The following is a 27059-nucleotide window of genomic DNA, read 5'->3' on the forward strand; positions in this document are numbered from 1 at the left end:
GCTGAGGCTCTGTGTAGTTTGGAGTGGAAAGGCAGCCCAAGACTGATGGGAACACAGGGCCTGGGGTGGGGGTTCGGAGGCGTTTCCTGGAGGTTGACAGTCGGGGTGTGAGCAGGTTTGTGTGAGTCAGGGAAACAGGCTATGAATTCAAGATGAAACTACTTACCCATGCAGGTCTCTGGTTCACTACACTGATTTGGTAGGTGTTTCACCTGCCCAGTCAAGTTAAGAAGTCAGGCAGGATTTTACCTGAGTTTACTGTCCCAGCACTGTGCCAGGTGCTAGGCAGGGACATAAGAAATACCTCTGCTCTTGAGCTGCTGATATGCACACATTTAACCACAGACCAGGGTGAAAATACTGACATCTGAGAAATGAAGATTTGTGTGAGGGGTATAAAAAAAAAGATTTGCTTTTCAGCTGGATTTTTTTTGTTTCAGGGGTTGGTGATGGTTCAGGATAAGGTTTGGCAGGGGAGAGAAAATTCTTGTTTTGGGAGGTTGTGGAGGGCAGGAGACTCAGCTAAGTTGAGATAGACAGGGAGAAGAAAGGAACAGAAAGACCACAGAAGGCACTAGGCTGAGCAGGCAGAGATAGGACTGAGCAGGGTGTGTTAAGGAGACAGTAAAGGACCTATCCTTTTGGAAGTTGGTATTAGGGAACAAAAATAAATTATGCAAAATAAAAGTGGAACTTATGCTATGCTTTGCAGTTAGAAGGTGGCCAAATAAGCACCAGATACATCTTTGATTTGTAATAAGGAGGCACAGAATAAAAATACAATTTTATAAAGATTAGCTATAGGGGCCTTAGGAAAACAGGGAAAAGAGTAAGTCTACAGACAAGGAAGTAAGTTAGTTATGAAGGGTTGAGTGTCTATCTAACCCATGGAGGAGGCTGTAGAAATTGAGCAGAAGGACAATGTAAAGATAAAGCTTGCTGACATGGACGTTAAAGAGAAAGTAAAGTCACAATGAGACTAACGTTTACAAGCCAAGGAAATCAGAAGAATAAGATTGCCAGTGACAGAAATAGACAAGGCAGCCATATTGAAAGTCTTATAAGTGGAGGTGGCCTATATGATTGGAAATACAGTACAAGACTGTGCTTGAGAAACTCCTGAAATAATTCTGTATTTTTCATTGGAATTTGTGTGTGTGCAAGTACACATAGAAAAACTAGTCTGGTTACGGAAAAACCTACCAGTGGCTGGACACGGTGGCTCATGTGTGTAATCCCAGCACTTTGGGAGGCCGAGGCAGGCAGATCACAAGGTCAGGAGATTGAGACCATCCTGGCTAACATGGTGAAACCCTGTCTGTACTAAAAATGCAAAAAAATTAGCCGGGCATGGTGGCAGGCACCTGTAGTCCCAGTTACTCGGGAGGCTGAGGCAAGAGGATGGCGTGAACCTGAGAGGTGGAGCTTGCAGTGAGCCGAGATCACGCCACTACATTCCAGCCTGGGCAACACAGCGAGACTCTGTCTAAAGAAAAAAAAAAAAAAAAAACAAATCACAAAAACCTACCAGCTTAACTCAGTGGCGACTAATGCTTCTGTATGTATGCCCATGTGTTCAATCATAATCTCTAAAGGGCATGAAAACACTGAGTTGCATAATTGTCACGAAAACCCTTAAGAAATTTTCTTGCTATGATACACATTTAAGGTTTCATAAGATATTCAGAATTACATTTGCTGCTTATGTTTATAAAGAATAAGTGAGTATGAAGCTGAGGATTAGCCTCCTGCTGAAATATAATGGGGACTCAATAAACAAGTGTTGAACAAATTCACAAACATTAGCGCAATGGGTATGCTTCTATAGACCAAGCTGAAATGGAAGAGGTCATCTTGTACTATAAACTTTTATAAATTTTGGACAACATATATCTATAAAAAATATATATCCAAGCTTGAAAGGAAGGGAAATAATTAGATATAGGAAATAAGGAAGAAATGAAAAGCCAGAAGTAGGAAGCAGGTGCTGATATTAGGGTGACTCATGAGGATGAGCTCTCTAATGGATGTTAATGTCCACATGAACTCAACAGACATGCTGTAGGCCTCTTCAAGGTGAGGAGCCAAAACGAATTCTCTTGCACAAATCCTAGACCTTAAAAGAGTTGCTCTATGAAAAGAAGATAGAAGAACCCCACTCATAAATCCCAACTGTGCCACTGTAAGTGTGGAGTCCAAACTTACACAGGTGGAGAAGGAACTCCAATCGAAGAAGTTAACATAAAAATCTGTAGGAAACCCGTAAGTTCTTGGTTAAGAACAACATAAAACTGCTTTGCTAGGCTACTTACAGTATTCAGGACACACAGGGTGTCCAGTGGAAAAGATCATCCTTTAAGTAGAAATGCAAAATCAAAAATTACAGATCACATAAGGAAATAAACCACTGTGAGACAATGGATGAACAAATAGAAAAGTGAGTGCTTTAAGGACTAAAGAAAGTAGAACAATTTAAAAGAGAACATTAAACAAGTATGCCAAAATTATTAAAGAAAACCATATGAAGAAATGGTATGGAAAAAGAGCATGTGAATTTGAAACGAAGCCAAATAAGTTTCTAGAAATTAAAAAATGCAGCCACTGATTAAACCTGAGTTTTTAATCTAGGTTGGTTAAACAACACATTAGGTACAGAGAAAGAGATGGAATGGTTGAATGAGATGGTCCAACATATGTTCTACAGGAAAAATTAGAACAGGAAAAAGCAATAGCCAAAGAGGAAACAGCTTAAGAATTTTTCCATAATTGATGAAAGATACAAATCTATAGATTGAAGAACCACAATGAATCTCAAGTGGGAGAAAAAATACACATACACATGTTGTCTTTGATGTTCTACCACTTTTTGAAAAAAAAAAAAAAATCTTAAAAATAGCCAGAGAAAAAAGAGAGATTACCAACGCATACAATTATACTAATAGCTAACTTTATGTCAACAACGAAATCAAAGGTAATGGATTAATATATTAAAAACTATAAAACAATTATCAACCTACAAATGTATGCTTAATAAATCTTTCATGAATAAAGGTGACAGTTATTTAAAATAATTTGCTACCAACCAACCCTCATTAAAATAATTTCCAATAGCTGCTCTTTATGAGGAGGAAATTTGATTCCAGAGGTAGGTGAAGGACCATAGAAGAGGGAATGGTGTTTGAAGAAATTGTAAATGTGTGGTTAAATCCAAACCTTATCTACATAAAATGATAATAATGACACCTTATTTTATGGATTATATTAACATTAAAAATTCATAGTATAAAAGATGAGGTAGATAAAGTTAAAAATTAGGCCACATATTAGAAAATATTTGTAATGCAAGCACAATAAGAATTAGAATACAGGTAATAACAATGGTAATTAATAATACCAAACATTTAGAGAACACTTACGGGTCAGGCTTAAATGTAAGCCCTTCATATATATTTTCTGTAAGTTTATAAGTATGTAAGTCTATACATATGCATATATCTGATACACATATAAACTTATATATAATATACACATATACATACATATGTACATATATACAAATATACCTGTATGTAAACTTATTTAACAACCCTGTGAGCTAAGTATTATTTTCTTTATTTTCTAGATGAGTAAACTGAGACAAGGAAACATTAAGTAATTTGAAGTAATTTGTTCCAAGTCACTTAGTCATTGGCAGATCTGGAATTCAACTGAAGCAATGTAGCTCCTGTTAACAAAGGATCAATAACCAGAATAAGGAAAAAACTCCTGAACACCAATGAGGAAAAAAAAATAGAAAAAAACAGGCTAAGAATATTGAACTGGCCATTCATAGAAGAAATCTGAATAGTCTGTAAATATACACAAAGGTGTTCAATGCCATTAACAATTATGGAAATAGAAATTAAATCACACTAGTTAAATAAGCCAAGAAAGGTCTGCTAAAACCAAGTGTTGGGGAGAATGTGGACAAATGACAACTCTTTATAATGCGGATGGAAATTAATGCCGGAACCACCACTCTGGAGAGCAAGTGGACAATATCTGGTAAAGCCAGAGATGTACATCCTGTGATCCAGGAAGTCTACATCTGGGCTATAGTCTAGAGAGCCTGGTTCACACTGGAAAACAACTCAATGTTAGTGTGTGGGAGGATGGATCCACAAAGTGGTACATTCATTTCATGATTCTATTCTGCAGTTAAAAATGCATTATATCGAAATGTAAATAAATCTATAAAAGACATTATTGAGTGAAAAAAAGTTTTGGAAAGATATGTATAGCATGAGATGTATGCAACTGTAACAATATTACATAGTGTTTACACATAGGTACATATGTCATACAAATTTGTAAAGACAGCATGGGAAAGATTCACACGAACTACAGGTTAACAGAGAACAGAGAGGGAATAGAGGGGGATTGGAGATGGGCACAAAAGGGGCTTCAATCCCATTTGCAAAATTATTTTTTAAAAACTGGTAATATTAACACATTATCATTTTTTAGGTCTGAGTGTGGGATCATGGTATTTCATTACGTTAATCCTGAAATTTTTCTGTTTACTTGAACTATTTCATTAAAAATAAAATTGTATCTTGTTACACAGCTATAAAATAGTATTTAAAACCCTTGCATCATGAGACATCTATAATCCTAAAGTACTGTTTCTAGAATAAGAAAGATTCTCTCAACACAATTTCAAGGCTTCAAAAGCACTTTGTATTCTTTAATCTGTGGTTGAACCCAGCATTTGAGTCAAAAGCCTCCGGAAGGCGTCAGAAGCAGTGGTTGTAAGATGTTTCTACATCAGTACCATAATTTGTCTTGCATCACTTTTTATTGCTTATCATGTGCCAAGCACTGTATAAGTGCTTTACACATTAATTCATTTAATCTTCCCTACAACTCTATGAGGTAGGTAGGTTATTTCCATTTTACAAATTATTTCCATTGTACATTTGAGGAATGAGGAAGTTAACTTGCCCAGCTAGTAAATGGTGAACCCAGGCAGTCTGGCTCCAAAACCTAGGCCCTAGACTAAAGGATTTGCGGCCAGCTGGGTGAATTGATCTTGTGTCCCCTCCTGCGAAAACCCATCCTGGTCTTTTTTCCATCCAGCTACATATTTTCTTGCATTAATCACCCATAACATTCTCTCTTACATTGTTATAATCTCCACTCTTCCTTCCTTAAGCATGAGATATGTGGACAAGGGGAAAAGGGCCAAATGAATGGTTTTGGAGAGGAATACTTAAGAGCTGAAGTTATCTATCTACGGCCAATGAAATGTTACACTTGGTTCACTTCTGGGTGTACTCCAAATGGTATTATACATTCATTTGGTGGAATAGCTGTGTGATCTTTCAAATATTGGATAAACATTTCATGTTGAAAATATGCTAAAGAAAGAGGTTGGTAACACTTAGTGTCAACAACATACATCTTTTGAAGTTATGTGTTAGCAATTTTCCTAAGCACTAGATTAAGAGACAGTATAATGCAAAAAGAATAGCTTGCATTTATAAAATATTTTAAACATATGGCTTTAATTAATTGCCCAGTGTTCAAAAAATAAACTGAAGCCTGACTGACTGTATAATTTTAATATTTGAAAAATTGCATCCAGAAATTAATTTAATACAATACAGATTTGTACAAAAAAGGAAGGACATAAAAACTTCTAATCATACAGACAAAAATATGACTAAGCAAAGATTTTAAAAAAGGACAGGACGTTTAAAAAATACTGATAAATACTGTGTAATGCTTTTACTGTGGCAGATACAAAAATCACGAATTCATCAACAGATTATATATGTAAAAAAGTAACTACATGAACTTTTTAGCTTTTTAAATTAACAAAATGTAACAGTAGTGGTTTTTATTTTTTAAATGAGGTATTATTACACTGTAAACCAAAAACAGAGCATAAATAAATAAAGGCAATGTGCAATTTAGTGATAAATGATTATACATTTCAACTTAACAACAGATAACAAAAATTCTCTAGTTATTTATGGACTTCGTCATCTAAAAATTTGGCTTGCTTGTGTGGACTTCTTATTTAAAAGTGACACAGCAATCGATATACAAGCACATCATTAAACATGCAGACCAAGCCAACACAATTTTTCCATGAGTCATCTCTACCAAATAAAAACTGTTTACATTTTATTTAAAACACTTACATCTGGTTTCTTATACATGTTTCTTTTGTGCTTATAAGTGGTAACCTACATTAAAAAGCTGATTTTATAGTTCAAGCAGTGTAAGAGAGAAGCAGTTTTATTTGCATATGGATTTAAAACAGAGCAAAACGAAAACAAAACCAGGATGCCTTTAACTCTCTTAGGCTTTCCAAGATTTTTAAGAAGAAATACCCTTGAAATAATATACCCAAATGGAAGAGCAGAATCACTTCCATTTCAAAGAGAATAGTAAACAAAGTGACCCCTTTTCCTCAAAGATTTGTGGGTTGGCTTCAGAACTGTTGGAGAACAGGCTGATTAGTTCCTCCACCCTGGAAGAATTCTGCTGGTTGGGTGCAGGAAGCATAGCAAGAAAATAGCCTAGCCCAGAAAGATTTTGGGGAAAGTATTATTTGCATATGAACCATATGCTGGTACTAAATGCTGGTTTCATTATTATTGCAAATATAACTTCAGAGTTTTCTGAAGGAAAGCTGTTAAAAGTATGGTAGAGAAGTCTTGGTTTGGCAATATTTGTAACATGCTAATAAAACTGCTTCATTTGCTATAAATTAAAAAAAAATTTACTGTCTGACTTAAAATGCGGTTTCTTTTTACATATTACTTTATTAGAAACTCTAAAAAAAGAGTACTTTGAATTTACTATATTCAGAATCCAGTGAAAAACAAACATTTTGGCCAAAACGTTGAATTTTATTTTTATACTAAGCTATATCATTTTGACACAAATGTTATTATTGTATTCACTTTTGTCAAATACTTTAACCTACCTTCTTCAAAAATTAGTGTTTTGGTACAACTGGTGATCAAAAAATGTAGATATAAGTCTTGTACATGATTCAAAAGATTTATAAAAGCAGTTATATTCTTTTGTGCTTGTAACTGACATACTTCATCAATGATTATTTAGGTCTGATTTCTTTTCTAATATCTTGAGCCTTAAGAAGAAATGGTCATTATACAAATATTACAGAGTACACAAGTAACTAGTTTACTGCCAATGTGCATGCAGACTAACAACACTTAAAAGAATATAACCTTGAATCCAATTAGTCTGAAAATACTCTTGTACAATCATCTTTATTGATTTGTAAAAGCTGTGTACACATCTAAAACCCTGAATTTACTTTGTAAAAATAAATCTTTAACAATAAATGGCACTATCAAAATCCCATTATTCTCAGGCTATTATGTAGTTATTTACATGCTTTTCAGCAACAGCTGAGAAGAATCTTATAGGTCCCAAGCCAGTATATCAAAAATCCCTGTAAACTGCATTTGCAATGATACTGTGTTGTATACCACTATATGAAAATATGGCTACATGCCTTATGTTAAAGATAATGTAGCTGTTTGCTTTGCTACTGTGTGCTAGCAGTGCTAGCAGTGTACAATCTGCCACTGGGTTCAACTATACCATAAATTCATTCTTCACTGTACTTTGTTTTCCCAGTGGAATGCCTGTGACAAACTACTTGTGGAGAATGATACAGTGCTATAAAAAAGAGGAACTGGACCATACCTGTCTCTGCCATGTGGACTTTTCCTCACTCAAGCAATTTCTATGTTGTTAAAGAATTATGCCTTTGCTGAACATACTTCATATTTGATTTTTTAAAAACTTAATATTTTAAAGTTGGTGAGCTTTGTCAAAGTGTTTTGAGACAGAAACATGAAAAGGCTAAAGGCACAGTAAGAGGGAAGTGAATGCTACATATAAAAGATTATATTTCAAGTCTTCTAGGTTACTCAAGTCCAAAACCTTCTGAATTTGAAATTCCAATGATCAATTTCTGTTTCAGATCCTTTTTGCTCTTGTAGGGGGGAAGGCAAAGTTGATTGAAGCAGGTATGGGCCACAGGTAAGCTAGGGAAAAAAATTTAAAAAAAAATACTAAGTCTTGAAACACACACAAAATGACTGCTATGCAACTTTAAAAAATACCAGGACACACACATTCAAATCTATTTCACTTGTTAAGAGATGACTCATCTATTCCTTCACTGAACAGATATTTACTGAGTACCTCACTTTGTATCAGACACCACTCTAGACACTAAGGCCATGGTTACAGACAAGACAACCGAAGTTACCACTTTCATGAAACTCATTTAAGAAGCATTTTGTTGGAGTCAGACAGATACGAATTTGAATTCTGCTTTCCCCACTTACTAGCTGTAGGGTCTTGTTTGAGTTGCATAATATCCCCAAATCCCAGTTTCCTCATCAACAATATAGGGTAAACCATCCAATTAGGCTGTTTAATAACCTAATCAGGTTGTTTAATAACCAGGAGTTCCCAACCCCAGGGCCAGAGATGGGTATGGTTGTCGGTGGCCTGTTAGGAACTGGGCTGCACAGCAGGAGTTGAGTGGCAGGTGAGCATTACTGCCTGAGCTCTGCCTCCTGTCACATCAGCGGCAGTATTAGATTCTCATAGGAACAAGAACCCTATTGTGAACTGCACATGCAAGGAATCTAGGTTGCATGCCCCTTATGAGAATCTAATGCCTGATGACCCGAGGTGGAACAGTTTCATCCAAAACTACCACCACCTCCCAGTCTCCCCACTCCTCCCTGCTTCTGTGGAAAAATTGTCTTCCACAAAACCCATCCCTGGTGCCAAAAAGATTGAGGACTGATGGTTAAAAAGATTAAAAGAGTGATATACACAAAACATCTAGCAGCTGAGGAGTAGATAATATAATGAGTGATACTATTATTCTGGTTTTTAGTATTAAAAAGTAATTAAAAAGAAGAGCATTTTGGGGACAGTAGATGCCCCTTGATGCACATGTAAAAATTATCTTCTGAATCCTTTTGGTGTCATCTCCCTAACCCACTATCTGATAATGTTGTTATCATCATTTAGGATTGTTACAGCTATCTTAAGACTCTTTCCTTCAGTCTTTATGAACTTCACAGCATCAGAACAGCTGTCAGAGAAATCAATGAATAAAAATGTAAATACAGAAAAGGAAAACATTTTTAAAGAAGTTTGTAAGATTTAAAACTAAATTTTTGAGAGCCCCCTGTATTAAAAGACTTAAAACTACTAGAATCAGCATTTACTCAGTGTTTGGTCTATGATAATCACTGTGCTGATTTACATGCACTGTTTCCTTTAATTTCAGCCTCAAAGCAACCTAAAAGTGGTTGTTCTCATTTTACTGGTGAGGAAAATAGACATGTAAATATACAAGTAACCTGTTCAGGGACACAGAGCTGGTAAAGATGTAGGCCCAGTATTCAAACCCAGATCAGTCTGACTTAAAAAACCAGTGTTGTTAATATGTAAGATTTAACATTCTTTATTTTTATGCATCAGACATACACTTGTATGAATTAAAAATATCATCAAATAACAAAGCAAAGAAAAAAATGAAAATGCCAACTCAGTTTTTTAATATATTTTTTTCTAAAGTGCTCTGCTGTTTACAAGGTCCTAAGCTACACAACAACTTATTTTTATGCCAGTGTTTCATGCATCCATTCAATAACACTTCCTGAGTTATTCAAAACATTTGTTTTCTCTTCATTCTGTTAAGGCTGAGCTTTCCAAGTTTGTTTAATACTCATCTAACTAGATACAAGGTCTCTTAAAACTGAAAGAAAACGATATCAAGATTCTACCAGAAGAATATCTTATGAAAATGTTTATTGAAGAAAAAATGTGTCCAGGATTTTCTTAATCCATCAGGGGCTTCAATAACATGTATTTGATGAGGTGCAGGACCAAATTATGTATATCTTTTAAGCCTGACTCTTTGGATGATTTGCAAAGGAAGCTACTTAAGGACAATTTCAGAGATGAAAAAGGATGTAATTTGAAATTTGCTTTGCAATCTTGGCCATTCTACATTACACTCTGTACTAAAGAATCAGGATAACCACACAATATTGCCAAGGGTTCATGCCCTTTCAGGGGAAAAAAGCATTCTGAATACAATTAATGACTGAAGATTATTTTCTCCATGGACTTTATTCTAAGAGGCACTGGGAGAAGGCATCTGGTCTTATCTATGAATTTAAAATTGAAATCCTGCACTGGCTTATTGTGCCCATTGTATGTCTTCATTTTTTGGCCCTTTTCACTGATACTATTCACTATCTTTTTCTGGACTCCTGTTATCCTCTTCTTCATTAACTGCTAATGAGTTGAGATACAATACAACATGTTTTTCCTCTATCTTTTATTTTAGGTTCAGGGGTACATGTGCAGGTTTGTTATATAAGGTAAACTGCATGTCATGGGGGTTTGGTGTACAGATTATCTCATCACCCAGGGAATAAGTAAGTACCTGATAGGTAGTTTCTTTTATCTTTACCCTCCTCCCACCCTACCCCCTCAAATAGGTCCCAGTGTTTGTCATTCCCTTTCTTGTGTTCACATGTACTCAATATTTAGCTCCCACTTACAAGTAAGAATATGCGGTATTTGGTTTTCTGTTCCTGTGTTAGTTTGCTTAGGATGGAGCCTCTAGCTTCATCCATGTTGCTGCAAAGGACATGATCTTTTTTTTTAATGGCTGCATAGTATTCCATGGTATATATGTACCATATTTTCTTTATCCAGTCTTTGCTATTGTGAATAGTGCTGCAATGAACAATGAACATATGCATGCATGTGTCTTTATGACAGAATAATTTATATTCCTTTGGGTACATACCCAATAATGGCAATGCTGGGTTGAATGATGGTTCTGTTTTAAGTTCTTTAAGAAACCTCCATACTGCTTTCCACAATGGCTAAAATAATTTACATTCCCACCAGCAGTGTATAAGCATTCCCTTTTCTCTGCAACCTTGTCAGCATCTGCTATTTTTTGACTTTTTAATATATCAATAGCCATTCTGACCGCTGTGAGATGGTATCTCATTGTGGTTTTGATTTGCCTTTCTCTAATGATTAGTGATGTTGAGCATTTTTTCATATGCTTATTGGTTGCATGTTGTCTTCTTTTGAAAAGTGTCTGTTCATGTCCTTTGCCCACTTTTTAATGGAATTACCATTCTTATTTAACAAAAATCTAGTGAATCTTCAATGGTGGACCTTGTAAGATGAATGGAAACTCCTCTTTCAGCTGGAGTGTTGTCCTTGTCTTTTGAGGCATACCATTATTGTGTCAAATTGAAATGTTGTATGTCTTTGACAGTCAGCTTTATTTAATATATGTGAGATTCCTCTGGGAATCCTAGAGGTTCTAGATTCATGTTGAAGCCATTTTAGCTCATATATTCTTGAAATAATAATAATTATTGGGAAAGTTTAGAAGTAATGTCACCTTTGTATTAAAACAGATTACTCAGATTACTCTTTTAAAATTGGAAATGTTTTTAATATAAAATATTCTGAAAAATTAACTTCTGTTAAGAAAATAAATCTATAATCTAAAAAAATTCTCCTGAATTTTTTCATTTTAGGACTTCAATTGTACATTTTGTTTAGAAATTTCTTAATTATATATGTAAATATTTATTTTGTGTTTTTTTTTTTTTCACTTTTTATGTTTTATTGTGCAGGCAATTAACGGCCACCACAGCTGCCCTCTCCACCTCCACCACCACAACTGCTACATATTGGTACTTACAATGGGCCATGCCCTGTGCTAGGCATTATGAAGATGATCTCTTCAAATCCTCACAACTATGCTTTGAGGTAGGTATTTTATTTTTATTTTTATTATTATACTTCAGGTTTTAGGGTACATGTGCACAATGTGCAGGTTTGTTACATATGTATCCATGTGCCATGTTGATTTCCTGCACCCATTAACTCGTCATTTAGCATTAGGTATATCTCCTAATGCTGTCCCTCCCCCCTCCCCCAACCCCACAACAGTCCCCAGAGTGTGATGTTCCCCTTCCTGTGTCCATGAGTTCTCATTGTTCAATTCCCACCAATGAGTGAGAACATGCGGTGTTTGGTTTTTTGTCCTTGCGATAGTTTACTGAGAATGATGTTTTCCAATTTCATCCATGTCCCTACAAAGGACATGAACTCATCATTTTTTATGGCTGCATAGTATTCCATGGTGTATATGTGCCACATTTTCTTAATCCAGTCTATCGTTGTTGGACATTTGGGTTGGTTCCAAGTCTTTGCTATTGTGAATAGTGCTGCAATAAACATATGTGTGCATGTGTCTTTATAGCAGCATGATTTATAGTCCTTTGGGTATATACCCAGTAATGGGATGGCTGGGTCAAATGGTATTTCTAGTTCTAGATCCCTGAGGAATCGCCACACTGACTTCCACAATGGTTGAACTAGTTTACAGTCCCACCAACAGTGTAAAAGTGTTCCTATTTCTCCACATCCTCTCCAGCACCTGTTGTTTCCTGATTTTTTAATGATGGCCATTCTAACTGGTGTGAGATGGTATCTCACTGTGGTTTTGATTTGCATTTCTCTGATGGCCAGTGATGATGAGCATTTCTTCATGTGTTTTTTGGCTGCATAAATGTCTTCTTTTGAGAAGTGTCTGTTCATGTCCTTTGCCCACTTTTTGATGGGGTTGTTTGTTTTTTTCTTGTAAATTTGTTTGAGTTCATTGTAGATTCTGGATGTTAGCCCTTTGTCAGATGAGTAGGTTGCAAAAATTTTCTCCCATTCTGTAGGTTGCCTGTTCACTCTGATGGTAGTTTCTTTTGCTGTGCAGAAGCTCTTTAGTTTAATTACATCCCATTTGTCAATTTTGGCTTTTGTTGCCATTGCTTTTGGTGTTTTAGACATGAAGTCCTTGCCCATGCCTATGTCCTGAATGGTATTGCCTAGGTTTTCTTGTAGGATTTTAATGGTTTTAGGTCTAACATTTAAGTCTTTAATCCATCCTGAATTAATTTTTGTATAAGGTGTAAGGAAGGGATCCAGTTTCAGCTTTCTACATATGGCTACCCAGTTTTCCCAGCACCATTTATTAAATAGGGAATCCTTTCCCCATTTCTTGTTTTTGTCAGGTTTGTCAAAGATCAGATAGTTGTAGATATGCGGCATCATTTCTGAGGGCTCTGTTCTGTTCCATTGATCTATGTCTCTGTTGTGGTACCAGTACCATGCTGTTTTGGTTACTGTAGCCTTGTAGTATAGTTTGAAGTCAGGTAGCGTGATGCCTCCACTTTGTTCTTTTGGCTTAAGATTGACTTGGCGATGCGGGCTCTTTTTTGGTTCCATATGAACTTTAAAGTAGTTTTTTCCAATTCTGTGAAGAAAGTCATTGGTAGCTTGATGGGGATGGCATTGAATCTATAAATTACCTTGGGCAGTATGGCCATTTTCACGATGTTGATTCTTCCAACCCATGATCATGGAATGTTCTTCCATTTGTTTGTATCCTCTTTTATTTTATTGAGCAGTGGTTTGTAGTTCTCCTTGAAGAGGTCCTTCACATCCCTTGTAGGTTGGATTCCTAGGTATTTGATTCTCTTTGAAGCAATTGTGAATGGGAGTTCACTCATGATTTGGCTGTCTGTTTGTCTGTGATTGGTGTACAAGAATGCTTGTAATTTTTGTACATTGATTTTGTATCCTGAGACTTTACTGAAGTTGCTAATCAGCTTAAGGAGATTTTGGGCTGAGACAATGGGGTTTTCTAGATATACAATCATGTCATCTGCAAACAGGGACAATTTGACTTCCTCTTTTCCTAACTGAATACCCTTTATTTCCTTCTCCTGCCTGATTGCTCTGGCCAGAACTTCCAGCACTATGTTGAATAGGAGTGGTGAGAGAGGGCATCCCTGTCTTGTGCCAGTTTTCAGAGGGAATGCTTCCAGTTTTTGCCCATTCAGTATGATATTGGCTGTGGGTTTGTCATAGATAGCTCTTATTATTTTGAGATACGTCCCATCAATACCTAATTTATTGAGAGTTTTTAGCATGAAGGGTTGTTGAATTTTGTCAAAGGCCTTTTCTGCATCTATTGAGATAATCATGTGGTTTTTGTCTTTGGTTCTGTTTATATGCTGGATTACATTTATCGATTTGCGTATGTTGAACCAGCCTTGCATCCCAGGGATGAAGCCCACTTGATTATGGTGGATAAGCTTTTTGATGTGCTGCTGGATTCGGTTTGCCAGTATTTTATTGAGTATTTTTGCATCAATGTTCATCAAGGATATTGGTCTCAAATTCTCTTTTTTGGTTGTGTCTCTGCCAGGCTTTGGTATCAGGACGATGCTGGCCTCATAAAATGTGTTAGGGAGGATCCCCTCTTTTTCTATCGATTGGAATAGTTTCAGAAGGAATGGTACCAGTTCCTCCTTGTACCTCTGGTAGAATTCGGCTGTGAATCCATCAGGTCCTGGACTCTTTTCGGTTGGTAAGCTATTGATTATTGCCACAATTTCAGAGCCTGTTATTGATCTATTCAGAGATTCAACTTCTTCCTGGTTTAGTCTTGGGAGGGTGTATTTGTAGAGGAATTTATTCATTTCTTCTAGATTTTCTAGTTTATTTGCATAGAGGTGTTTGTAGTATTCCCTGATGGTAGATTGTATTTCTGTGGGATTGGTGGTGATATCCCCTTTTTCATTTTTTATTGCATCTATTTGATTCTTCTCTCTTTTCTTATTAGTCTTGCTAGTGGTCTATCAATTTTGTTGATCTTCTCAAAAAACCAGCTCCTGGATTCATTAATTTTTTGAAGGGTTTTTTGTGTCTCTATTTCCTTCAGTTCTGCTCTGATTTTAGTTATTTCTTGCCTTCTGCTAGATTTTGAATGTGTTTGCTCTTGCTTTTCTAGTTCTTTTAATTGTGATGTTAGGATGTCAATTTTGGATCTTTCCTGCTTTCTCTTGTGGGCATTTAGTGCTATAAATTTCCCTCTACACACTGCTTTGAATGTGTCCCAGAGATTCTGGTATGTTGTGTCTTTGTTCTCGTTGGTTTCAAAGAACATCTTTATTTCTGCCTTCATTTCATTATGTACCCAATAGTCATTCAGGAGCAGGTTGTTCAGTTTCCATGTAGTTGAGCGGTTTTGAGTGAGTTTCTTAATCCTGAGTTCTAGTTTGATTGCACTGTGGTCTGAGAGACAGTTTGTTATAATTTCTGTTCTTTCACATTTGCTGGGGAGAGCTTTACTTCCAACTATGTGGTCAATTTTGGAATAGGTGTGGTGTGGTGCTGAAAAAAATGTATATTCTATTGATTTGGGGTGGAGAGTTCTGTAGATGTCTATTAGGTCCACTTTGTGCAGAGCTGAGTTCAATTCCTGGATATCCTTGTTAACTTTCTGTCTCGTTGATCTGTCTAATGTTGACAGTGGGGTGTTAAAATCTCCCATTATTATTGTGTGGGAGTTTAAGTCCCTTTGTAGGTCACTCAGGACTTGCTTTATGAATCTGGGTACTCCTGTGTTGGGTGCATATATATTTAGGATAGTTAGCTCTTCTTGTTGAATCGATCCCTTTACCATTATGTAATGGCCTTCTTTGTCTCTTTTGATCTTTGTTGGTTTAAAGTCTATTTTATTAGAGACTAGGATTGCAACCCCTGCCTTTTTTTGTTTTCCATTTGCTCGATAGATCTTCCTCCATCCCTTTATTTTGAGTCTATGTGTGTCTCTGCACGTGAGATGGGTTTCCTGAATACAGCACACTGATGGGTCCTGACTCCTTATCCAGTTTGCCAGTCTGTGTCTTTTAATTGGAGCATTTAGCCCATTTACATTTAAAGTTAATATTGTTATGTGTGAATCTGATCCTGTCATTATGATGTTAGTCGGTTATTTTGCTCGTTAGTTGATGCAGTTTCTTCCTAGCCTTGATGGTCTTTACAGTTTGGCATGTTTTTGCAGTGGTTGGTACCGGTTGTTCCTTTCCATGTTTAGTGCTTCCTTCAGGAGCTCTTTAAGTGCAGGCCTGGTGGTGACAAAATCACTCAGTGTTTGCTTGTCTGTAAAGTATTTTATTTCTCCTTCACTTATGAAGCGTAGTTTGGCTGGATATGAAATTCTGGGTTGAAAATTCTTTTCTTTAAGAAAGTTGAATATCAGCCCCCACTCTCTTCTGGCTTGTAGAGTTTCTGCAGAGAGATCAGCTGTTAGTCTGATGGGCTTCCCTTTGTGGGTAACCCGACCTTTCTCTCTGGCTGCCCTTAACATTTTTTCCTTCATTTCAACTTTGGTGAATCTGACAATTATGTGTCTTGGAGTTGCTCTTCTCAAGGAGTATCTTTGTGGCGTTCTCTGTATTTCCTGAATCTGAATGTTGGCCTGCCTTGCTAGATTGGGGAAGTTCTCCTGGATAATATCTTGCAGAGTGTTTTCCAACTTGGTTCCATTCTCCCCGTCATTTTCAGGTACACCAATCAGACGTAGGTTTGGTCTTTTCACATAGTCCCAAATTTCTTGGAGGCTTTGTTCATTTCTTTTTATTCTTTTTTCTCTAAACTTCCCTTCTCGCTTCATTTCATTCATTTCATCTTCCATCAGTGATACCCTTTCTTCCAGTTGATTGCATCTGCTACTAAGGCTTCTGCAATCTTTGCGTAGTTCTGGAAACTTGGCTTTCAGCTCCATCAGCTCCTTTAAGCCCTTCTCTCCATTGGTTATTTCTAGTTATCCATTCATCTAATTTTTTTTCAAAGTTTTTAACTTCTTTGCTATTGTTTTGAATTTCCTCCCGTAGCTCAGAGTAGTTTGATCGTCTGAAGCCTTCTTCTCTCAACTCGTCAAAGTCATCCTCCATCCAGCTTTGTTCCGTTGCTGGTGAGGAACTGCGTTCCTTTGGAGGAGGGGAGGTGCTCTGCTTTTTAGAGTTTCCAGTTTTTATGCTCTGTTTTTTCCCCATCTTTGTGGTTTTATCTACTTTTGGTCTTTGATGATGGGGATGTACAGATGGGTTTTTGGTGTGGATGTCCTTTCTGTTTGTTAGTTTTCCTTCTACCAGACAGGACCCTCAGCTGCAGGTCTGTTGGAGTTTACTAGAGGTCCACTCCAGACCCTGTTTGGCTGGGTGTCAGCAGCAGTGGCTGCAGAACAGCGGATTTTCGTGAGACCACAAATTCAGCTGTCTGATAGTTCCTCTGGAAGTTTTGTCTCAGAGGAGTACCTGGCCGAGTGAGGTGTCAGTCTGTCCCTACTGGGGGGGTGCCTCCCAGTTAGGCTGCTCGGGGTGAGGGACCCACTTTAGGAGGCAGTCTGTCCGTTCTCAGATCTCCAGCTGCGTGCTGGGAGAACCACTACTCTCTTCAAAGCTGTCAGTCAGACAGGGACATTTAAGTCTGTGGAGGTTCCTGCTGACTTTTTGTTTGTCTGTGCCCTGCCCCCAGAGGTGGAGCCTACAGAGGCAGGCAGGCCTCCTTGAGCTGTGGTGGGCTCCACCCAGTTGGAGCTTCCTGGCTGCTTTGTTTACCTAAGCAAGCCTGGGCAATGGTGGGCGCCCCTCCCCCAGCCTCGCTGCCGCCTTGCAACGTGATCTCAGACTGCTGTGCTAGCAATTGGCGAGACTCTGTGGGCATAGGACCCTCCAAGCCAGGTGCGGGACACAATCTCCTAGTGTGTCGTTTTCCAGGCCCGTTGGAAAAGCGTAGTATTAGGGTGGGACTGACCCGATATTCCAGGTTTGTTAGTCCTTTCTTTGACTAGGAAAGGGAACTCCCTGACCCCTTGCGCTTCCCAAGTGAGGCAATGCCTCGCCCTGCTTCGGCTCGTGCACAGTGCGCTTCACCGACTGTCCTGCACCCAGTGTTTGCCACTCCCTAGTGAGATGAAACCGGTACCTCAAACAGAAATGCAGAAATCACCCATCTTCTGTGTTGCTCAGGCTGGGAGCTGTAGACTGGAGCTGTTCCTATTCGGCCATCTTGGCTCCACCCCCTTATTTTGTGTTTTAAATATAATCTTGATGATGACATAAATACTATTCAAGAAATAGCTATTGGGCACTTGCCATGTGTGATTACTTGGAGAATACAAATATGTATAAGGCATAACCTCTTTCTTGAAGAACTAAATGACTCAGATATAAAGTGCAATATGATAACTAGCACATAACTTCTACAAGATATTTGAGAAATTCAATACCTAATGACTTTTGGCTTTACAGAGGAAGTCAACATTAAACTGTGTCTTTAATAGTCGTAGCTGGTACATGTCACATGTAAAGAGAACAACTTGAAAGCATGGAGAAAGAAAGGCATAAAATATATCTAAGGAATCAGCAAACAGCCTGTTGACTAAAGCATGGGAAGAAATGAAAACTGGTAGATAGCCTGGGGTAGAAGACTAGAGTTTTATTTTACAGTCTCTAGATTCTAGAACTTAAACTGGCAATAAAGTTATTTCCCAGGGAAATATGATCTAAATAGTGTTAAAGCACATGAATTTAATAGGATAAAATAAGCTCGTAATGAAGATAAAAAGTAACTTTACCAAGGTAGAGGCAGTGGAAAGGCAAAGAACAGATTCCAGCTTTAAAATGAAAGGAAGAACTAAGAGCACTTAGGGAATGCTCAATGTATGGGGCAGGAGACAAAAATGATTATAATCAAAGTTATGTCTATTCAAGTTAGCTTTAGAAATTATAAGTTATTTGGGAAAAGGAGTAAGTTGATAAGCATTAATGCATTAACACTGCTAGAAAATAATTTAAATCCATCATCACCATCACTTCATATAAAAAAGCATGAGATAAAAAAAAAAAGAGGATTAGTATTAGAGGTACTTCTGGTAATAATTATAGTATCTCCCAACCCCCTAGAAAAGAAAGAAAACTCCACAAACAAACCAGATATCCCAACTTAATGATTTTCCTAAAAATAAAAAACACATTTCACATTTAAATAAAAATGAACATTAGACAATATACTACTACAAAGTAACTAGGTTCTACAAGAGACTACAAAGCACTTATATGACCTAGCAAAGTAAAAAGTTGTTAGAAATGAATTATTAGTTAGTATGTCTCAAAAACTAGTAAGAGAACTTTTAATCAAAATCTCTTACATTTCAAAGCCATGTTTACTCTGAAGATTTTTCTATGAAAATAACTTCAAACAGAGTAAATATCCTGATTCCAAATGTATTATTATTAGCAGTATTAGCAGTAACCTTTAGATTTAAAATAAAATTAGATCCAGAAATTTACCAGTTAGTAGAAGTTTCATTCTTTGAGATTTTAAAGTTCAAATCAGCCATCCCTCCTACAGGTACTCTGTCACTCCCTGTAGTAAAATGTAGCAACTTCTTTTGAAGATCAAGAGGAAATCCAAGCACGACATCCCAAAAGTATCTAGAGAATACCAAAGGAAATTAACATCAAATGTCTTGACAAAAATCTTATAATAAAGTAATGTAAAGGAAGCTCTAAGGAAAGGACTTTCCTTAAGCATACATAATATCCTGAATTTCTGTGAAATTAAGGAATGGTGAGCTTCTATGTACGTATTAGACTTTTGACTAACATTATAAAATAGTATTTTTATAAAAGTATGTAAGTTCAGCAGTGGAGTACAGGAACCATTTTTCTCCTGCACAACTTTCAAGTCTTATTTTTCAACATAGTGCTATTAAACTTTTATTTATAAGGATAGCATCCATGAAATTCTAGGAGCAAAGTCATTTTTTTAAAAGTAAAATCTCTAAACTTTTGTAGAAACTTGTTTATAGAATTTTCTCCCAAAGGGAGTGATTTCATATTAAAATTCTCATAGACTTTCCAGAGATAAAATAAGACTGTGGGACTCTCTAATATTTCGACTAACTTAATTGATTCAAAGATTGTAAGTTATGCAAATAAATGAACCACACTGTCTGCTGTTCCCTCTCCACATCCCCCACTATCAGAAGTATAAAGAGCTCACTTTATAGTTAAGTCCGTTTTTGCATAGCCATCATACTGAGTACTTCTCTGCAGAGCATGCATATCCAGGTCAGGACTTCCACAGACCAAAATTTCAACCTCTTCTGGACGAAGCAGCTGCCAATAATTATTTATCAAAAACAATAATTAAAGAGTGATGGTTTTAAGTGAAATTGGAACTATTTTCACTGGATCAAATCACAAAAGTCATGATTTCTCATAGTAAATCAAACCATTTTTGTTGAAGAAAAATCTACTCTGGGTATATTTTTCCTACCAAGGCAAGATATTTTTGCTCCTGAAGTTTATAGATCTTGTAAAATAGTAATTAGCAGTTTGCCAGAAAAACAAGCAAATGACTTTGCACAAATCCAAATTACTCTTCTCCAAAACACAGCATGAAGCTCCAACATCTACTGATCTGCCTAATATCCCATATCCTAATATCTCCTTCCAATATCCCATAACACCTCCTGTGTGCACTGTAGAGTTTGGGTACTTGGTTATAGTCTGTCTTGTGTCTCTTGTTTTCTTGTTTTTTTCAACTTTCAGTTGGGTTAGTCTACCTCCTACAGAGATTAAAGCTCTAAAAACAGAGACCATGCTATGCTATTTAATTCTTATTTTCCCTCTGTCCACTCTCACAATTACCAGAGTGTAATAAACAAAACTTAACTAGAGCTCAATAAAGTGTTTCTCTTTCAAAGGTATTTTCGACAACAAACATATTACAAAGGTTTCTCTAAAACAAGCTGGCAATAATGTAAGCCACTTGCTTTTGCCCCAAAGCAACTTCTATAGTCCATTTCTCTCTCCCATGAAAAATAATTCAAATGAAAGACCTTACTCTAATCCCTCATAATGAAACTAAGGGAGATACAAATGGCATGATGAAGTGTGTGCTGGGTAGCTGGGGTGACCGAAAGGTATCTTATGATACTTCTGACATGGTATTCTAAATAGTAGCTGACCCATATTCACATGGCTAAGAAAAGTCAGACCAAACTGAGTCCACCACAACTCTAGAGATAAACTACTTGCTAAGGGTAAAAGGCAATGCAGAGTTGTTGAGGGACCCCTGAGGTAGCAGGAAGCAGCTATACATATGTTCCTTAATCATTAAGAAGTTGTAACTTTTGCCCTAGAGCTACATGTTAACTGCGTTGTGTGCCTTGTCCTTCAGTATTAAGATCCTGAGTCCATGAATCCCTTCATCCACTCTACTTGGAGAAAGTTTGTAAAGCTCTAAAAGACTTAGTAGAAGGGGAGAGAAAATGAACTCACTGGAGTGTTTTTCCCCTCTAAAGAATTAAGACTGGAATGAGAGAACTATTTTTGTTTATAGCTCTACTTTTAAAAAGTAGAAAATATTTTCTGTTTTAAAAGCTTATCTACTAAAATATTTATTAATTATTTGTTAACATGATAGTACTACAAAACCTAACTGAAAGCTTGATTTAAAGTTATAAACTCACCATTAGGGCATGTGAAGCACACACACTATGAAATCCATAATAAAATGCAGCAAATTGCTTATAGATGGATTTGTTCAGAAGGAAGTCAGTATAAAGCTGTACATATTCTGAAAAGCAATTTTACATCTCTTAAATAGTAAAAGTAAATGGCAAATACTAATTCATTTTAATTAAAAAAGGTATTAACTTACCTTTTCTATTTTGATTGGTAACTGAAATTTTATCACCACCGGGCTTTAAATTATAGGACTTGATTATTCCAAATTCTTCTTGAAAAACCTGATGGGAGATGCCATTACACATATTAATATGGTTGATATAATAACATACTTTGGTGAACAGGTTTGTAAAATTTAAAAAGAACAGTTTGTTTCCCCTTCCTTTTAAACACATAAATTATAAAAGGCTAAGCTCTTGTAATATTTGTATTAAGAATGAGGGATCATAAAAGAATTATGGGGTTAAAAAATAGTGCCTTAACTTAACCCTGCCTAATACAGTTAAATACTTTAATGAAGTCCACAAAATTGTGTGGCCATCTAGATAATACACGGGTCCCTGGAGCTCTGCAGATCACTGTAATTTCCATTTCCCAAATACTGTGAAAGGAGTGGAAATGAGAGTTTTGGTCTGACTCATTAGTTTCTACTCCTAACTTCTAATGTTGAAGTTACAGGAGAGGCTTATTTTTAGAAACTAAAAAGCTCTGAGAAAGTAACCAACTCAAGGGGATACGTAATTGCCTAGAGAGCACCCTGAACCCTTAGTGAATTTCATTAAGCACTTTCATTGACTGCTCATCTACAAGTCTACTTTATCAGGTTAAGGTCCTTTAAGACAGAGGATTGTATGTATTGGTTAATCCTTGTTCATCTTTTCTAACAGTGGGTATTTAATAACAAATTGCGCTGTTCATATATGAAATATATGATTAACAGATAACTACTTGCCCTTAATAGTACCTGAAATGTTGAATAGAAATCTTCTTCAACGTTGCCTTCGTGTGATAAGAGTTCACTTAATCCATGGGCCAACTCCTATAAAAAGCAATCTGTTAATGACTTTTTCAATCGAATAGCATTAGCTAGGATAATTAAGTGGCTTTTCTATAGCTCATGCATATGTATATAAAGATCATATTTGACATGTATTTTCCAGGGCACAAAATGCTTAATGATTTCTACCATCCAGAGGCTAAGAAAAAAATCATTATAGGTCATAGATGGGGAAACTATCCAGTTCAAACTACAGGGGCATAACTCTGGGGTCTATTCTTGAGCAGCAAGCTAAGCATACCTCTAATGTAGTGTCCATCATAATTCACTGCTATCTGCCACATTACTGTTTATGAATTTGTAGTATTTCTCACTTTCAATTTATATTCCTACAAAAATCTGCTAATGTTTTAGGATTCATATTTTAAACATAAAACACACAGTTCATTCATGTGCATGCATGAATACACAGTTCATACATGTACAGTGCCCTCCTCTCCCAAGAAAAAGTTAAGTACACTGAAAGAAACATTTTCTGGTTAGCCGGGCACGGTGGCTCATGCCTGTAATCCCAGCACTTTGGGAGGCCGAGGTGGGCAGATCACAAGGTCAGGAGTTCAAGACCAGCCTGGCCAACATGGTGAAACCCTGTCTCTACTAAAAATACAAAAAAAAAAAAAAAAAAAAAAGGCCAGGTGTGGTGGCTCGCACCTGTAATCCCAGCTACTCGGGAGGCTGAGGCAGGAGAATTGCTTGGACCTGGGAGGTGGAGGTTGCAGTGAGCTGAGATCATTCCACTGCACTCCAGCCTGGACAACAGAGCAAGACTCTGTCTTGTGGGCGAGGGAGAAAAGAAACATTTTCTGGCTGGGCGCAGTGGCTCATGCCTGTAATCCCAGCACTTTGGGAGGCCGAGGCAGGTGGATCACTTGAGGCCATGAGTTCGAGACCAGCCTGGCCAACAGCAAAACCCTGTCTCTGCTAAAAAAAAAAAAAAAAAAAAAAAAAAAAATTAGCCGGGCGCAGTGGCACGTGCCTAAAATCCCAGATACTCAGGAGGCTGAGGCACGAGAATCACTTGAACTCAGGAGGCAGAGGTTGCAGTGAGCCAAGGTGGAGCCACTGCACTCCAGCCTGGGTGACACAGGGAGATTCTGTCTCAAAAAAAAAAAAAAAAAGGATTTTCTTACATTATAAATGAAGTTATCCATAAATAAAGATTTAAAAATAGAAAAATTGATCCAATATTTCAAAATTTTCAATTTTTATGAAAAAATTAAAGTTTTATTTTAAATTATTAGAAAAAGGTAAATAATAGCATGATTAGAATGATTTTCTATATTTTACATAATAAATTTTCTATTCCTTTAAAACCACAAATTTTCATACAAATCTAGGCTGGCATAGATTTGATATAATTGTCAGCATTTAAAAATTATTAATAAAAACTATCCCATTGTTCACATAAAGAAACTAAATTAAAGGGTTAAATAACTTATCCAAATTCACAGAGCTAGTAAGTGGCAGAGCCTGGATTTGAATTACTGCCTCTCTATGTTCTAAAAGCTTAGGAGCACTGCAAAGTGGGTGACATGTGCCTCTAAGGAAAGAAAAAGCTAGATGAAAAAAGGAGATGAGTTATAAAGGTAGAAGGAAACCATATTTAAAAGTAAGAATAGCATTAGGAGGAGAGAGACTGTGCAGGTAGAAAAAAGATGATTTAGCATTAAAGGACAAGATATTAATAACTTTATACTTACAGGCATAATTTGACATAAGTCGTCAACGGTAACACTGCAGATGCCTACTGGTATATTTTGATCACTAGGAATGATGGGAGGGCTCAATAATTTCTTGTAACAGCAGGGAGGGAAACGAATATCCAAGGTGATGCTGTTATAAACAGCTAGTCCCATAAGCTATGCATACTAAATGTTAAGCATTAACATAAAATCCATGACAACAAATGAGTTCTGAATTATGCATCAGTCTATTTTTTGCATACTTCTTTCAGATTTAACACTGACTTTCTAATTAGTATAACATATTTCCTTTCCCCTCTTTCACTTATTTCCCCTTTATTTTACATAATATAATTCCTTGATTACGAAAAGTCATGTAAAAAGGAGTGGTTTAGTTGATAGTATTCAATGATTTCCCTAGAAAAGTTTATCTAAGATCACAACAGGCAGCAACTTAAGACTTGCCTGTAATTATTTTACAGAAAACATTTTCTAAATTTAAACAAAGATGCTGGCAATTTTATAAGCAGCAGCAATGGTTTATTCAGTAGATCTCACTGTAGAGTACTGATTTTGGAGATAGCCATTTTATTTATTTTAAAATTAAAAACAGACTATGTGTGAAGAAAAGAGCTAAACTGAATAAACATATAGATATAAACATGCTATTGATAAGCTAATAGAATAGGTAATTTCCAACAGTAAAACTTGAAAGACTTGTTACTTGGAGTTTCAGTGTCAAAGTTAAAAAGCTACAGATGTTACAAATTTTGCTCAGGATTATTTATTAGTTATATGGTGGAATGTAACTTATCCATTTATGGAAAGAGAGGTTTTAGATCAAATTTCATAATATTTCAACAGTCAATTATTATATAAAGTTATTAAGGAAGTAATTCATTTTATAGGCTCATAAGGAAATCTAAACATACGAGCTGGGTAAATTACTGAAAATAACTTTTAAAAATTGGAAGACCACCAAAATTTCAATGTGCTAAGGTGTAATGAAGGCTGATAATAAGGCCTTATACTTCAAAATAATTGTGTTAGAAACACAATACTGTCAGAACTACTAGAACAACACATCTTTGGTGAAATTTTAAAACTGGAGATATATATGAAACCAACTCTATTTTCTCAATGTTCATATACCGGTTATTTCTCAAATTTCAGTTCCCAACCCCTTACCTGACCACAATCCACTCTCATCTCACATTTCTGCTATATAGTATTATGCTTTTTACAGCATCAATTTAGCTTTCTATAGGTTTTATATCTGTGTGTGTGATAAACACACATAATAATGAGAGTAGCAATTATAATTTTTAGATTTAATTGTTTAACTTGAAATATAGAATATCTAAACATGCTTAATATGCTCTTTTGGGTAATGACTAAATAGAAACTAACATCTATTGCAAAAAAAAATGAGCAATTTCATGATTTTATGTATAGTATCACTTAAAAATATAACTAAGCTATAATACTTTATTGTAAATATTAGAGTCAAAATATCATCTAAATCTAAATTGTGATATGTGAATATAAATCACAACAAACATATATGTATGAACATATAAATAGCTCATAGTACAGTGACAAGCATCAATGATTAGGCCCTTCAATGAAGATGAAACATTCAACAAATGATTACTGCAGATACTAGAATATAAACAGGAGTCTCAGAATTGTTAAGCATTGTTCTCTTCGTGGAATTTAGCACTTTGGACCTTTGGACACAACAATATATACAAAATTTCAAGTTGAGTTTACTATCTCAATGTGTAGTTTGTTCCCTACTACCCTTTCTTTTATTAATCTGGTCTCTCAGTTTCCATATATATGTCTCATAATTTATTCCAACAGACGTAACAAAGACAGACATTCAAAGATGCTCTTCATTCATTTTCTGATGGTATTTTCCATAACTTTCAGTGCACTTGCTGCTGCTCTCTACCAAGCCCAGCACAATTTAGCCTTTTTTATTCTCACCATTCTCTCAGCTTATAATGTCCCACCACTCTCACCAGCCATATGTTAATCAAATGTAATTGTTCCATTTTTTAAATGTCTATCCTCTCTGGGAGAAACACATTGTATATTTTCCTTCTCAGAACTCCTTAGTACTTACTGCCATATGGTCATTTGACTCTGAGAACAGATTAAGAATTCCCCCCCACCCCTTTTAAACTTTCTTATCTCCAGTGCTTATTTATTTACTCTTCCCTCCTTTCTTCCACAAACAATTACATTTCTTGGAATCTAAAAAGCTAATGTAGAAGGCATCTTGTCCAATCTCCTACCCAATGCAGAAATGCCCTCTACAATATACCTGATAGGAATCATAGGATTGCAAATGGACTTATAAAATTTAAGAAAATACTACAAAATAATACTATATGCTTTAAATATTCCCATTCCATTCAATTTTTATGGATGCTTCCTTTATGTTTCAGGATTTGGAGGCATATTAAAGAACTAGATTTAATTCCCCCAATTTCAATTCAGTAAACTGAGGGAAATGAGCACAAAGTGAAAGAACAGAAAAAAATACTTCATTATAAATGGGAAATACTTTGATTTTTTTTTAAAAATGCCTTAAATTAGTGATAACTTCAATTGTATGTGAAATAGGAAAGAACCATTTTTATTTTGAGATAAGGTTTTCAGAAAAAATCAAACTCTCATTTCTTTCAATTAATTAAGTCTACTGACATATATTACACATAATGAAGATTACTGAAAATCTAATCGTACATTTGACAATAATATTTAATTTGGATAAAATGGCTAAAGAAAACAGTTTTCTAAAATACAGATAAAATCTTTAAA

The 27059-nt window shown here is 36.0% G+C and overlaps 1 protein-coding gene across 2 annotated transcripts in view; it reads right to left on the reverse strand.

Annotated features, from left to right (window-relative positions):
- Window positions 1-3321: 3321 nt before the first annotated feature.
- Window positions 3322-27059, reverse strand: part of HECTD2 (HECT domain E3 ubiquitin protein ligase 2) — a 97712-nt gene continuing 73974 nt past the window's right edge. The window contains exons 15-21 of one of the 2 annotated variants that reach the window (XM_032136947.2): window positions 24246-24404; window positions 22453-22527; window positions 21682-21769; window positions 21491-21597; window positions 20017-20132; window positions 19302-19445; window positions 3322-8075 (exon numbers count right to left, since the gene is read on the reverse strand). In XM_032136947.2, coding sequence (XP_031992838.1) covers window positions 7955-8075; window positions 19302-19445; window positions 20017-20132; window positions 21491-21597; window positions 21682-21769; window positions 22453-22527; window positions 24246-24404 — 810 coding nt within the window. In that variant the 3' untranslated portion in view covers window positions 3322-7954. The remainder of the gene's footprint in view (window positions 8076-19301; window positions 19446-20016; window positions 20133-21490; window positions 21598-21681; window positions 21770-22452; window positions 22528-24245; window positions 24405-27059) is intronic. The other variant, XM_032136942.2, reaches the window with a different exon arrangement.

This window comes from Hylobates moloch, unplaced genomic scaffold (assembly GCF_009828535.3).
Source record: "Hylobates moloch isolate HMO894 unplaced genomic scaffold, HMol_V3 SCAFFOLD_3, whole genome shotgun sequence".
Classification (NCBI taxonomy): Eukaryota; Metazoa; Chordata; class Mammalia; order Primates; family Hylobatidae; genus Hylobates; species Hylobates moloch.